The 13,886-nt window shown below is 53.3% G+C and overlaps 1 protein-coding gene across 3 annotated transcripts in view; it reads left to right on the top strand.

Annotated features, from left to right (window-relative positions):
* The first annotated feature begins 491 nt into the window (after positions 1-491).
* DIP2C (disco interacting protein 2 homolog C) overlaps positions 492-13,886 on the top strand; it is a 384,520-nt gene continuing 371,125 nt past the window's right edge. For all 3 annotated transcript variants that reach the window (XM_039241634.1, XM_039241633.1, XM_039241635.1), the window contains exon 1: positions 492-646. In XM_039241634.1, the coding sequence (XP_039097565.1) occupies positions 562-646 (85 nt within the window). In that variant the 5' untranslated portion in view covers positions 492-561. The remainder of the gene's footprint in view (positions 647-13,886) is intronic.

The raw sequence follows: 13,886 nt of genomic DNA, 5'->3' as shown, positions 1-13,886 counted from the left end.
CCCCCGAGCGCGTCCCCCAGTTGCCGGGCGCCCGCCACCCACTTGTTCCCCATCCCCGCCCCGCCCAGTCTCCGCCCGGCCCCCACCCGGCCCTCCGAACCCGCCCCTCCCCCCGTTCCCGGGCGCCCCCCACCCCCTCGTTCCCCATCCTCGCGCTCGCCCGGCCCCCCCCCCGCCCCCCAGCGCGCCCTCGCTCCCGGGCACCCCTCACCCCCACCCGTTCCCCGTCTCCACCCCCGCGCGCGCCCCCGGCGCCGGCCGCATTCCCCGCGCGCCGCGGGCCCCCGCCTCCCCGCCCCACCCCCCGGGCGCGCCCCCGCCGTCAGCGCGCACCGGACGAGCGGCGGGCGGGCGGCGGGGCCGGGGGCGCGCGCGGGGGGCCGGGCGGGGGCGCGGGCGCGGGGCCGCGCGGCGGGGCCGCGCTGAGGAGGCGCCGGGGGAGGAGCGCTCGCTGCGCCGCGCCCGGCCTGCCGCGCTCGGTGCGGGTCCGCGGGGCGCGAGGAGCCGCCAGACCGCGGCCTGCGAACAAAGGGAGGCGGCTGGGGCGGGGGCGCCGCGAGCATGGCGGACCGCGGCCTGGAGGGCATGGCTCTGCCCCTGGAGGTGCGGGCCCGGCTGGCCGAGCTGGAGCTGGAGCTGTCGGAAGGTAACAGGCCCCGCGCCCGGCCGGGCCGCGCTGGCGCGGGGGGGGGCCGGGGAGCGGGCCGGGGGCGGGGGGGGGGCCGGGGCGGCGGCGGGGGCCGGGGTGGCTCCGGGCCCCGGCGGGGGGGGCGGTGCGCGCGGCCCTGTTCCCGCCCCGGCTGCCGCGGGCTCGGCCCCGGGCCCGGGTCCCCCTGCGCTGCGGGCTGCCGGCGGGTCCCCGCGCTGCGGCGGGGCCTGGGGCGGGGACGGGCGCGGGGCAGCCGGGGCGGGGGGCGCCGGCCGGGGGCGCGGGGCGGGGGGCGCCTGGGCCGCGCCGGCCTGGCGGGAGCCGTGTCCTTGGTGCGCGTCCGTGCGCTCGCCCGCGGCCGGCCCGGGGACACGTCCGCGGCGCGCGGCCTGGGGTGCCGGCCGCATCCGAATGCGAAACTTGGCGTTGCACTTGGGCTCGGCCTCGGGGCGCGGGCGCGGGGAGGGCGGCCGCACCATTGTTCGCCGGGCGGGCGGGCCCGCAGCCCCGCCCCCCCCCCCCCCCCGCAGGCCGGCTCGGCTGCCTCGCTCTCCTCGCGCGTGGTGCGAATTTGTGACGGATTCGCTACAGGATTTCACGGAGCGTTAGGTGCTGTTTCTCGTTTGCTCTTGACGGTGGGGTCATGTGCTCAACTGTCATAAGTTTAGGTCGGGTCTTGCTGTCTCTCAAAAAAGGACCCGCTGAAGTTCCGAAATGTGAAATGTTTAATATGCATCCGGCGCCCCCCGCTCGCCCTGCGGACGCCGCCGCCGTCCTGTGGGCCGGGGAGGCCGCCCGGGTTTGAATTTACGTTTGGAGCGGTTCAGCCTGGTGAACTTTGTGTGTGTGTGTGTGAGTGTGTGCGTGTGCGCGTGTGTAACGGTTCTGTGAGGGCGGGGAGCCAGAAAGTACACTCACTCGTGCCAATTTTCATCAGCAGGGAGGAGCTGATGTTGACTTTATGTTTTCCTTTTTAACACATTCAGGGCAAGGGAGGGATTAGCACGGGGGCTGGCTCACTGGCTTTTCAGGTTCGCACAGACTGGGCACTTTTCTATTTTTCTGTTTCAGATTTGGGGTTCTGCAGGGTATTGTAACGTTCTGTAATGTGAGTGAAGCAGTCCCGTGGGAGGAGAGGAGGCTGTTTCCTGGACTCTGTGTGCTTAGCAGACACTATCCTGGCTGGTGGAAGGGCTTTGCTAGTGCCTCGGAGGCCCCTAAGGCCCGGCGAGCCCTGCGGCACCCAGCTGGGAACAGCATTTACCCTCACACTGGGGGACAGAGCGTGCAGTGTGGGCAGACTGCTTGAATGGATGGAGTCTCCACTGGAAAGTATTTGCCCAAGTTCTGTGATTTTGTCAGTGTTCAGATGGGGTTCCTCCCCACTTTGAGCCCCCCTCGGCCCTAGGCATGTTTGCAGCACCCCGTGTTCCTTATGGGACCCCGACATTCATGCTTTACCCCCAAACACTTTTGCTCTGTCTGCATTACACTGACATTTTGTGTCCATACCCCATCTGTATCACCAAAGCGGGAAACTGTCCGAACTCCACGGGACGCACCACCTCCCCCGGTCAGCCTGGACATCGGCTCGCATTTGCTCCTCGAGTCTGGGACGGTGCTGAGGACATGTGTCCCGGCCACGTGCTGCACTGGGAGTGGCGGCTGATGCACCAACCTGGGGCACGCTTCCCTGTTAGATGACACTCCCCTGTCACAAGCCATCGCTCTTGTTCCCGCTGACCGGAGGATGGCAGAAGCACTTTAGACCAGGGGACACTCAGTCTAATTCTCCCTGAACACCTGTCTGTACAGGTGCTCCAAAGGGCTTAATGAGCTTTCCACTGGGTGTCGGGGCAGAGAAAGGGGTATCTGTTTGCCCACGGGAAGTACGTTCTTGCTTTTCTTTCCACGTAAACCCTGTTAGATCGGCCTGGACACTGTCGGCTCCCCACCCCCACGCCGCCCCTGCTCATTAGCTGTGTCATCTTTGACTTGCTTTGTCCCTGCTGAGCCGGTGGAGTGTTCTTTGGAGTTTCAGGTTTTTCACATAGAGTAGTTGTTCCTGGCTTAAATGAGATGAATCAACTTGTTTTTCAGTATTGCTTCAGAGAAGCCAAAGATGGGAAGGATCAGAAATCTGTCTTTTTACATCATGGAACTTAAAAATCCCCCAGCACATCCACTAGCAAAGTGAAACGTTCAAACAACTCTTATCACGTTTAATTCTCAGTCATGATTCATGGGGAGAGAATTCTTTAAATTAGTCTTCATCGTTTTATTACAGTATCAGAAAATATTATGGGAACATGTGGAATTTCCAGTGCTTGGTTCCTACTGAAGAGGATGGGAAAACAGTTCTATTTGAGGCACATAAGATCGGTTGAAAAAACAGAGTAGACTGTTCCCTCCACGTTCCTGTATGTCCGGCCAGCCCCTGACGGTGTCGTGGTGTGGACTTCTCTACGCTGGTGCCGTTTGGGTTCGTACTGTCTGCTGGCTGTTGTTACGGGTACTAGTGTCCTGTTGTTGGGGGGTCACTGTGAAAGGGTTGCAGGGTGACTTCTTACGCTGCAGAACTCTGATTTTCACCTCCGTTCTGTTGGTTGCCTCCTTTTTCCTTTCCACGGCCTGTGACTACCCCGTGCCTCCCTCGCCGGGGAAGCCCTCGCCGTAGAACAGCGCCGTCAGCAGAGTCAGGCGCTGTCTGTGGGGAGGTGTGGCAGGCGCCCCTCCTCGGCCCCGTCGCCTCCAGTCCACACGTCCGGATGCGGCCGTTGGTGGGGGGCCAGGGCCGGTCCGCCTGCTCCCGTGCTGGGGCCTGGAGGGGAGAGGCGGATGCCAGTGGCTGGCCGGCTGCAGGGCGCCAGGTGGAGGGGCCGCGCCTCCTTTCCCCGAAATCATTTCTTCTGCCCTCCCCTTCCCGACATCTTGCCTTTTGGAATTGTGCATTTTCCTTTTTGGCTTTAAGAAGGCCCCCAAATAATTTCATTTTGGCTTAAGGAAAAACGTTAAATGGAAACACCAAGCGAAGTAGAGAAGAAACAGAAAACTTAAAAGAGACTCACGTCTTAAAAAGAATTCCGTTGCTGATAGAAATGTAGCAGTACATGTGTGTGTGTGTTGACTGACGGCTGTTTCGTGGGCTGTGCGGACACCGTGCTTGCTACAGGCGGGGGCCTTCTCCCATCCGGGACTGGCTGAGTTCTTACTCTGGTAGCGCTTAGGGAAACCACCTCATGATACCGCCTGTGCAAATTGCTTGGTGTTTGTAGAAGAGAAGTGTTTAAGACAGATTCCACCTTCCACATTTTGTGGTTGTTGTTACTACGTGGGCTCCCTTCCCAATTTTTGCTTAAGGGGGTTACTCAGTTCATGCTCTGTGCTTTGCTAATTAATATACTAACTTGCTTCACCTATTAGTTATGAGCTGGAGCAGCGTCTGGCCGGACGCTTTCTTACTGAGTAACTACCTAGGGAGGGAAGTGAAAGGTAATCTAATGTCGGTTCTTTGTGTTGGTCGAGGGGCCAGTGACTTTTTTTTTTTTCTTAAATAATTGCCGGCAAGCTGTTCACATGCACATTCCTGTCACCAAAGAATAAAATCTGAGATGGCCAGTTGGAATGTTGGCTTTCGGCGTGGTGTTTTCAGGGCTGTTGGGTACAAGATAACAGATGCACTTAGCTCTGAAACTCGAGTCCCACCCCGTGTTCTCGGGGGCCCCAGGCCGCGGACCTCAGGGCTCTGCCCAGGCGGACACCTTAGGGCCCCCTTCCGAGGCCGCAAGGCCCAGCCAGCTCTGATGCAGCCCGCACTTTGTGTACGTTACCCTCGTTGAAAGGATGGCGTTGACTCTGGAAAACAAGTGTGGGGAGAAAACTTTTCCTGCAGGCGCTCATGGGTCATTTGTTGTAACTGGAGAGGAGGAAGGGAAGGGGTCCCCAGATTCCGGGAAATGAGGGCTGTGAGACCACATGGACCCACTCCACCTGGAATCAGACCTCAGGTTTGGTAACAGAATTTGTTTACTTTGTTACATCTGCCTGGGAGTTGTCAGATAGCTGTAAGTACTGTGCTCGGCGTGATAAACCTACAGTATTGTTACCTGTATTAAAAAAATATTTACAAAATGGCAGCATTGGTATGTGTGGGATTTGAAATGTGTGGACTTGAATTATAAGAGTTCTTCAGAGTTAGGAAAATAGTTGAATTTGAATGTTCTTTTCTCGATGAATAAATATAGATGTCAAATTTAGCCAGGAAGCTAGGAGAGTAAACACGCACACATTAAAGGCACAGATCTATAAAATTGTTCTGAGTGCTCGTAAGATACTTGGAATGCTGTAGTTAACGCTTAGATCTGAGCTTTATGAGGTCAAAGTGGTAACAATGAGTCTGTCTTGTTTTATACTGGGCCCACTGGCTTTATACTCTGGTTTGGAGGCTACAAGCTGTTGGATGTTATGAGTCACTTTCTGCTTCCTCACCCCAGCCTTTTCCACATGGTTGTCTCTTTTTTTAGAGCTGGTGTTTTTTTTTTAAAGCAGTGATTTATGGGATGAGTTGTATTCTTCTGGATGGTAAAGAGAATGTGTTGGATAATCTTTGTTTTGATGTCCTGTATCTATAGGCTGACTCACCAGTTCAAATCCTTGTCATATCATTAAGCTCATTTCCAGTCCTTGTCATAACTGCTCGAGCACGCTGGATAAAAATCAAATTCTCGGCCGCAGGTACTTGCCTTAGTTTTGCGAATCGCTGTTGACCCTGGGGGTGGGGACGTTTGATCTGTTGTAACAGTGGCACCGTGGGCGCCGTGGTAGATTCTGGCCACTTTACGGGGTTGGCGCTCTCCTGACGCTCCACTTTCTCCTTCCCTAACTGCTGTGAAGGCCGCCAACTTTCCTTCTTTTTTTGTGATTTTTTTTTTTTTTTTTGGTGTGCCATTCAGAGATGACCTATTGTTACCAGTGCTCTGTTCTTTTCTGCGAAGAGGGTCAAAAACTCGTCATGTCTCAAAAGAAGTAATTGCCTCTGTTTGTTGGTGACGATAATAAATAGCGTTCTCAAAGAGGAGACTGCCTGGGAACTCCAGCTGGTGTGGGGTGAGAGTGTGGGAGTCAGCATGCCGGAGGCACGGGCGCTTGGCCTCCGAACGCACGTCAAGTGCACTGCTTTCTTCTGGACCCAGTTGGGGTTATTAATGTTAATAATCCCTTGAGACAAAGCGGGAAAACGCCAAGCTCCTGAGCTGTAAAAGATAATACGACAGCAAGCGGCCCCTTGCGGGGAAGGAGGCTGCTTCGGTGCTGTTGCTGTTGAATATCCTGGGGAGTAAAACGGGCTCTCCGTGCTGTGCGCTTTGCACATCGAGAGTGTTCTTTACTGAAGGGCTTTGTCCAGTGGGTATTAAAGATCAGAAAAAAATAAGACCAAACTATCCAAGATCATGAGAAATGAAGGGATTCTGTGATTGACACTAGGTTAGGAATCTGTCTTTCTTTTCTGGGCTGCTGATTGTAAGTCATGTGTTTGCTGAAATCTGTGTCCTAATGAGAAGATTGAAGCCCACGGGCCAGATCCAGTCTAGTTCTGTCAGCTCCAGGGAGAGGATCCCTTACGTATTTATTCACAGTTGTGAGCAGCTAATTTTGTTTTTTACCTCAAATATCTGGTTTAGTCAAGTCATTTATTTATTTATTTATTTATTTTTAAATGTTTTATTTATTTCTAGGAGAGAGAGAGAGAGAGAGAGAGGCAGCGTGAGCAGGGGAGGGTCGGAGAGAGAGGGAGTCACAGACTGAAACAGGCTCCAGGCTCCGAGCTGGCAGTCAGCACAGAGCCCGACGCGGGGCTCGAACCCACGAACCGCGAGATCATGACCTAAGCAAAAGTCGGACGCTTAACCGACTAAGCCACCCAGGCGCCCCTAGTCAAGTCATTTAATAACAGTAACACATTTAAGAATATTTAAGTTATTTAAAAGTGACGTGTGAGCTTCAGATCCACCTGGCTTGGGGCTCAGCGTCAGTTTTGGGAGGAAGGTGTTCACAGGTGCGGCTTCTCCCCTGGGTCCGTGGTGCTGCGCCGAGGGCACCTGATCCCGAAGTGCAGGAAGGCTTCTGCTGCTGTGCTGACCCAGCGTGGTGCGGACGGGGCCTGTCCTGTGCCAGGAGCTCACGGAACAAGTAAAAGCTTGGAGATGGGTGAGGCCGACACGTCCGGGGGTTTCTTTCGCGAGCACACTTCTGTCCCCTGACTTGGGAGGTCTGGTCGCGCTCTTGTTTTGACACAGAGCCACGTCCCCTGACTCACTCTCAGCAAAAACAAGAGAATCTGTTTTGAACGCCACGTTACTCCCGGTTCCCCTTCCTCGCCGAGCGGAAACTCCCTTCCCGGTAACGATGAAGGTGGCCTGGATTCACCCTGACGGCCTTTCTAAGGACGTATCGAGAGATGCTTCGTGGGAAAAATAGACTTTGGGGCCACTCTGCCTGAAATGAAAACTGGAACGTAAACCGTATTGTTACTAATTAACCTTCTGGGGAGATTCCCAGTCTTCTCATGAACAAGCTAACACAGATAGAGATCACTTCTTATTGCAGGTAGAGCATGGGCGTTGTGGCCACCCGTGTGCTGACAGAATGTGGCTTATAAATCCTCACGTAAGGATGTCAGGTATGTTTAAGAGCAGTTGCAGACCCTGCTCTTCTGAGAGCAAAGGAACAGATGAAATATTTTAGTTGGCCACGTGCTTTAGAAAGGATGGGTTCACTAAGGAGCCATCAGCTCGAGGAGCTGGATTTTGGTACAGTGGGAGCTCAGAGCACAACATTCCATTTTTAACTTATGGATGACCTTCTTCTGTGCTTCCTGAGTCTCTCTGGATGTTTTTCTAAATCCTATTTGTAGGGCTTTGTGGGAGGATCTTGAGGTTTCTCGGGACTAAACATAGGAGCCTGTCCACTGAGAAGACCTCTTCCTGGCCTCCGTCCACGTGGAGAGGATGGGTGGGCCCACCCCGGGTGAGCTGGCTGTCTCCCCAGCCCCAGTGTCCTCACCTGTCCGGGGGGAGCTCCTGACCCTGCCTCCGGGGTGGCGGTGAGGCTCAGTGAGGTGCCTGCTTGGTAAACACCTAGGCCTGCTCTTTCTGTCCCAGGTGCGCCCCTGGGCTAGAGCGCCCGCTGCTCGCTGGCCCTGGCCGTCCCCGTCACGGAGTCCATCCAGGGGGATGGAGGTTAGAGTGACTTCCGAGGAGCCTCGAGAGAACAGAAGTGGGAAGAGGGGGTGGGCGGCCGTGTCTTTAGTTAAGATGTTACCTGAGCACGTAGTGTGAGCCACTAGGGTCAGAGCATAATTCACCCCCCACCTCCTTGAAGACAAAACTTCTTCCTTCCTGATGGGCTCTTTGGTCAGTACGTCTTTAAGCCTGTTTTCTCGGGAGGAACGTAGGAGAGGCACGTCCTGCTTCGATTCGGGTTCGGGGGTTCCCGGGAGGCGCGCCCCGGGGGAGTCCTAGTCCCGCTGCGACTCGGCCGTGCCGGGCTTCCGGTTGCAGCTCTTCCTGGAGCTTCCGGGAAGGCCGGTGTGGATCTGCCCGCTGATGACGAGGCTCAGCGCCACCGGCTGTGACTGCGGGACACCTTTCCTCTGGACGCGCACGTTCCTCAGCCTTCCGTGCGGGGAGATGCTGGGCCGAACACCCCTTCTCATCGTGCCCCGGGTCTGGTGATTCGTGAGTGTAGGTGTGGCCTGACGAGCCTGTGGATGGGGCCCCGTGGCCCCGGGCCGTTCTGAGAGGCCTGGTGCCTCCCAAGCCTCGGAGCTTGGCGTTGGGAAGGGGCAGGGTAGCTGTGGCCGTGGCCGTGGCCGTGGCCCTGTGGCTCCCCTCCCCTCCCCCCCTTGCTGAACGCCGGGGGGCTTCATCTTTTAGGCTGATGTTCATGACGTTTCTGGGCTTGGCTTGCACACTCACCCTGCCGGTCACCTGGATTGGATACTGTTTCATTGTGTGAGGGCGAGTGGGTCTTTTTTGTCACCTTTCCTAAGTGTCTTTTGTTTTTCCTCTTTTCATAAGCTGCTTTTAAAACAAAAACTAGGGGTCAGGCTTGAGGTATCTCCCCCACCCCCGGTGGGGACTTCATGCTATTGCAGAAGTTGTGGCTTCAGTTCTATACGATAACTATTTAAAAGTAACATGAAACAGCGATAAGGTGCAGATGGGCTTCACGCTAGATTCTTACGTGAGCATTATCAGGCTTCACAACTATCTTTTATTCTGCCTTATTTTGGCGAATATAATAGATGCTTAAAAGCTGGTGAGGTTTAGTAATATAAAGCAATCTGTAAGGAGCTATTTAAGCAAGAGCATGATTAGATTAAATTTAAGCCATTAAAATTTACACATTTAAAATTCAGGAAACAGCCTACCAACTTGCCAGGACCGAAACTTTGTTACTAATGTGCGTTGTAATGTATCGCGGCTGCCGCCGAGGTGTATCGTGTCAGGAAATTCGGTAAAAAGCCTTTGTGGGGGGAATTGCTGTTTCAGCACAGGTGAGTCTAGGCTTCCTGGGACGGCCACGCTTCCCCCATGCGCCACAGCAGGACGGGGGTCACACGAGCACTAGCCCTTGGGGCTGTTTTGCTGTCGATATGAGCGTCCAGATTTTGAGACGTTTCTCACTTGTACACAAATTAATATGAAAAAGTAGAATTTGCTTTTCTTCCCATGTAGGTATGAGGGGTTATTATTTAGAGTCCCATCTAGTGAGGGATTTGTCATGACTGTTGGTAACTTAGAATTCTTCCTTGTGTTAGGAAGATCTGGGCCTGGACACAGGCAGGAAGCAGCCTTGACTTTGATGACTTGTTTGGTGTTTGGTACAAATAGGATCTGGGTGAACTCTGCCCTTGAGGGAAAGTGTGTAGGTGAAGGGGGCGCTCTGAAAGTGTTCTAGCCTGTTCTGTGTCCTGTGCATCGAGAAGAGCAAGGCCTTGGAGAAGGAATACACTCGGAGGATTGCACGGTGGGCGCGGTCCTTGGCCGCCGGGCAGGTGACCGGCCGCTGGTCAGCACTGCCCTCACGAGAGCTAGGAGGCTCACGAGGCTGGCTGCATGAACGGGGTGTCCGGGCGTTTTGGTAACGACGATTTGTTCTAGAAAGGTCACGTGAGCTACTAAGCAACGTTTGGAAGGCTGGCATTCCTGGAAACCAAGATACGACGTCAGCTTCATAATTGCATGGTGCCTTGTAGCTTTGCGTTGATCTTTTTTAGTACTTTTAAAATAGTTTCTGAAGGAATGACATTTTCCTCTTTGAACAGATGAGGAAACTGGATTTCAAATGGTTAGAAGCTCATTAATAGCGTCTCCCTGACAATTTTCGATATCCTGCACTGTGTGGCTGCCTTTCTTTTGAAAGGGATTCCAGCCTTTGATCTGGGCTCCTTTTGAGGCCGGCCCTGGGAGCTCTGTGGGTGCTGTGGGTGGGCTGGCCGCGGCAGCCCCTCCTCCAGGGCCTTCTCAGCTGGAGCAGCGGGGGGGGGGGGGGGGGGGGGGGGGGGGGGGGGCGCAGGTTCCTCCCCCCCACTTAGCTGGGTTGGGGCGGGGTTTACTCTGGAATGACGCTACTTTTCAAGGTTTCAAATCGCATCTGCCACCTGGGGGTGGATCCAAGGGGTCCCTTACACAAGCCTTCACATTTTCTGTATCTTCCAGGAGGAGGGAGTTTCAAACATAAACAGAAAACGCAGGCCCCTTGGGCTAACCTTTCTGTTCGTCCTCTAGAATCAGGAGGTTGGGTGGTATGGTTTTGTCAGAAATCCTCATTGTTCTGGTCAGGAGACAATGCTGTTCATTCTTGGTTGTGTTTCTGGGAAAAATATTCTAAACGAGTTTCCGGGAATAGCCTCTTCAGCGCCTCTACAAGGAAAGAGTGACCTCTCTCAAGGCTCCCCTGTTACCCGCCAGGATGATGCTGGGTGTGTGTAAGCCGCCAGCAGTCACTCAGGAGGCAATCAATTTTTAGTTTTATGTAGAGTGCTCGTCTTCCAAGTGCCCCTTCTGCTCCCCAGCTCTTGCAGGGGTGAGGGCCGCGTCTAATGAGCCATGCTTCTCTCTGGTCCCCAGAGAATTGAGGTCTTGTCAGTAGGAATGGACTCTGCAAAATCTGGATGTTTAAATCTGATGTTGCAAACAGCGCTGTGTGGATGCGGGCAGCCCTCCATCTGTGGCGGACGGCGCCTCCGTGCGTTTCCAGCCTCCACTCGCCGGTTGCTCTCGGCGTGTAGACCACCACACGGGGGTCTCCCCCACCTAACACCCCTCCACTCCCAGCCCAGCTTACACGCGTCTCCTGTAAAGGCAGAGCTCCAGGAGCTTGCTCAAGGCCAAGTGGCCGAGGGTTAGGCCCAAGTCAGCCTGCTTCGTCCCACAAGCTCTTCCGGACCCTGCTCTGCACACCCCCCTGCCTGACCCCAGCCCCGCCCTCACAGAGTAGCTTACCCGGATCCGAAGTACGAAGTATAATTTTTTAAAAGGTGCCAAGTTTCATGGTCTGTGTGATTTTTAAAGACCTGTTTACTCCCATATAGCCCGAATATTTTTTCCACCTGATGTAACAATTACCAGCTGTTACTGGTACCCAGTTCTTCGAAGGATATTTTAGGAATCTAGCCTCAAACATCCTTTATTTTCATAACTATAATCTGCTTAATAAAGTTGTCAGGATGTGGCTTTCTTTTGTTATCCTATTTTTAGTTTGAGATCCTGGAGAGGAAGCTATTTAGTGGTTACTCATAATTGTGAAGATAATCTAGTGATTAGAGAATCTTGTTAGGGCAAATCTTTTCTTAATTGAAGGGTGGTTGACACAATGCTGTATTAGTTTCAGGTGCATGGTACAACGTAGTGATTTGACAATTCTGTACATTATGAAATGCTCCCCATGAAAAGTGTAGTCGCCATCTGTCACCAGACATCTGTCACCAAAGTTATTACAATATTATTGACTGTATTCTCTGCACTTCCGTCCCTGTGACTCGTTTTATGACTAGAAGTGTGTGCATCTCCATCCCTGTCACCTGTTTAGCCCACCTCTTCCCCCCTTCCCCGCTGACAACTACTAGTTTATTTTTTACTGTGTTTCCATTTGGTTCATTTGCCTTTTTTAGATTCCATTTCTAAGTGAGATCAGGACAGTGGAGCCTGGGTAGCTCATTTGGTTGAGTGTCCAGCTTTTTTTTTTTTAAATAGTTTTTAATGTTTATTTACTTTTTGAGAGAGAGACTGAGTATAAGTTGGGGAGGGGAGAGAGAGGGAGACACAGAATCCAAAGCAGCTCCAGGCTCTGAGCTGTCAGCACAGAGCCCAACGCGGGGCTCAAAGTCACAGACTGCGAGATCATGAGCCGAAGTTGGACCCTTAACCCGACTGAGCCACGTAGGCGCCCCAGGCATCCGACTCTTGATTGCAGTTCAGGGCATGATCTTACAGTTTGTGTGTTTGAGCCCTGCACTAGGCTCTGTGCTGACAGTGCACAGCCTGCTTGGGATTCTCTCTCTCTCTCTCTCTCTCTCTCTCTCTCTCGCTCTCTCTCTCCCCCTCTCTCTCCGTCTCTCCCCGTCTCTCCCCCTCTCCCCCTCCCTCCCCCCACCAGCCTTGCATGGTCTCTCTCTCTCAAAACTTGAAAAAAAAAAATCAGGACGGGGCACCTGGGTGGCTCAGTCAGTTAAGCGTCCGACTTCGGCTCATGATCTCATGGTTTGTGAGTTAAAGCCCCGCATTGGGCTCTGTGCTGACAGCGCAGAGCCTGGAGCTGCTTTGGATTCTGTCTCTGTCCCTCCTCTGCTCATGCTTGTGCGCTCTCCAATAATAAATTAATGTTAAAAAAATTAAAAATCAGAACAAATCTTCTAGCTTCCTTTGCTGTATGTAAGTAAAGTCTTAATCCAGGTAAACTGGCGGGAATGACTGTGTTTTAAAACAGGTAAGATTGTTGTGTCACACTTGGCTATCCTGGGGATGTCTCCAGAAATTTTCTAGAACATCTACGTTTGTTTTCACTAGCTACACCCTCCCCTATTCCCTGATTATTCCTGTTTGCATCAGAATTGTGAATGCATGTATCTGCGGTGGTGCTTACACGGTGTTCACATGCAGGTGTGCAGGCCTTTCCCTACAACATGGGCCATTTGAGTATTTTTGGACCATACAACTTCCCGTTTCCTCGGTTAGAATACATGTAGTTCTTCATTAATAAATGGTATCCGGGACCCTTGAAGACTTTTCTTGTTAAATAAGTGCCAGAACCACGCCGGTTTCTGTGCCGTGTGTTGACCGTGGACTTGTCTTGCGAGGGCACCACTGCTGTCAGAAGTCCCGTGACCAGCTCCAGGGCCGGAGCATTCATTCCGTCTTCGGGCATTTGTGCATGGTTAGGATTGCACCTGTTCTGTGAGTGATGAAAGCCGCTCCGTCTTGGCCTCACTGGGGCCGTGGTTATCAGAATGAAGGGAAGCAAGATCTTTTTCTAGTTTATCTTAAATCTGAAATTGCCCCCGAGCTGCAGAATAACCCAATCTTAAAGAAAGATACGATTTGACTTTTAGTAGATTATATTAATTTGGTTACTCTGGCTGAGTCATTATTCTGCTTTGTGAATTGATTTTCTCTTTCGATTTATCCTTCTAATGGAGTGGTTCCAGATCACATGTAGGCTCAGAATTAAGTGTGAACGTTGCTGCCCGTAATTTAGACTAACTTGGTCTCTGTGAGATAACCAGAGGCCTATATTTAATTTCCATTTATGATTGTGTTCTGAACCCTCAGTTCTTCCTCAGCCCTCTCCCTCCATTCGTCCTTCCGACACATCCCCATCCTGTACGGGGGGTGTGATGGTGGGGAGGGCTCCTCACTGTCTGAATCCTTGATAACCTTTGGGAAGGACTTGTTTTGAGCAAGACCCTTGTGAACAAACTTCCAGTTGTCTAAGCATCACCAGGTTTGTTGGTTTTCTGGAGAATTTAAATCCTCTTTCCATGGGCTTTTGGTTGATCTTTCTCAGCTGCTCCAATTCCTCCCCACACTGGGCCCTGCGTACTTAGGCTCTGCAAGCCTGTTGCAGTTCTGGCTGTATGCAGAGTAATTAAATAGTTCTGTAATTAAAAAAATCCCACGTTGCTATGGCTGGGGCACAGAGGTGCAAGGACACCTGGCTCCGGGGGTCCCGAACA

This window comes from Hyaena hyaena, unplaced genomic scaffold (genome assembly GCF_003009895.1).
Source record: "Hyaena hyaena isolate Hyena2069 unplaced genomic scaffold, ASM300989v1 scaffold_197, whole genome shotgun sequence".
NCBI classification, from domain to species: domain Eukaryota; kingdom Metazoa; phylum Chordata; class Mammalia; order Carnivora; family Hyaenidae; genus Hyaena; species Hyaena hyaena.
This window is presented reverse-complemented; position numbering and strand designations above follow the sequence as displayed.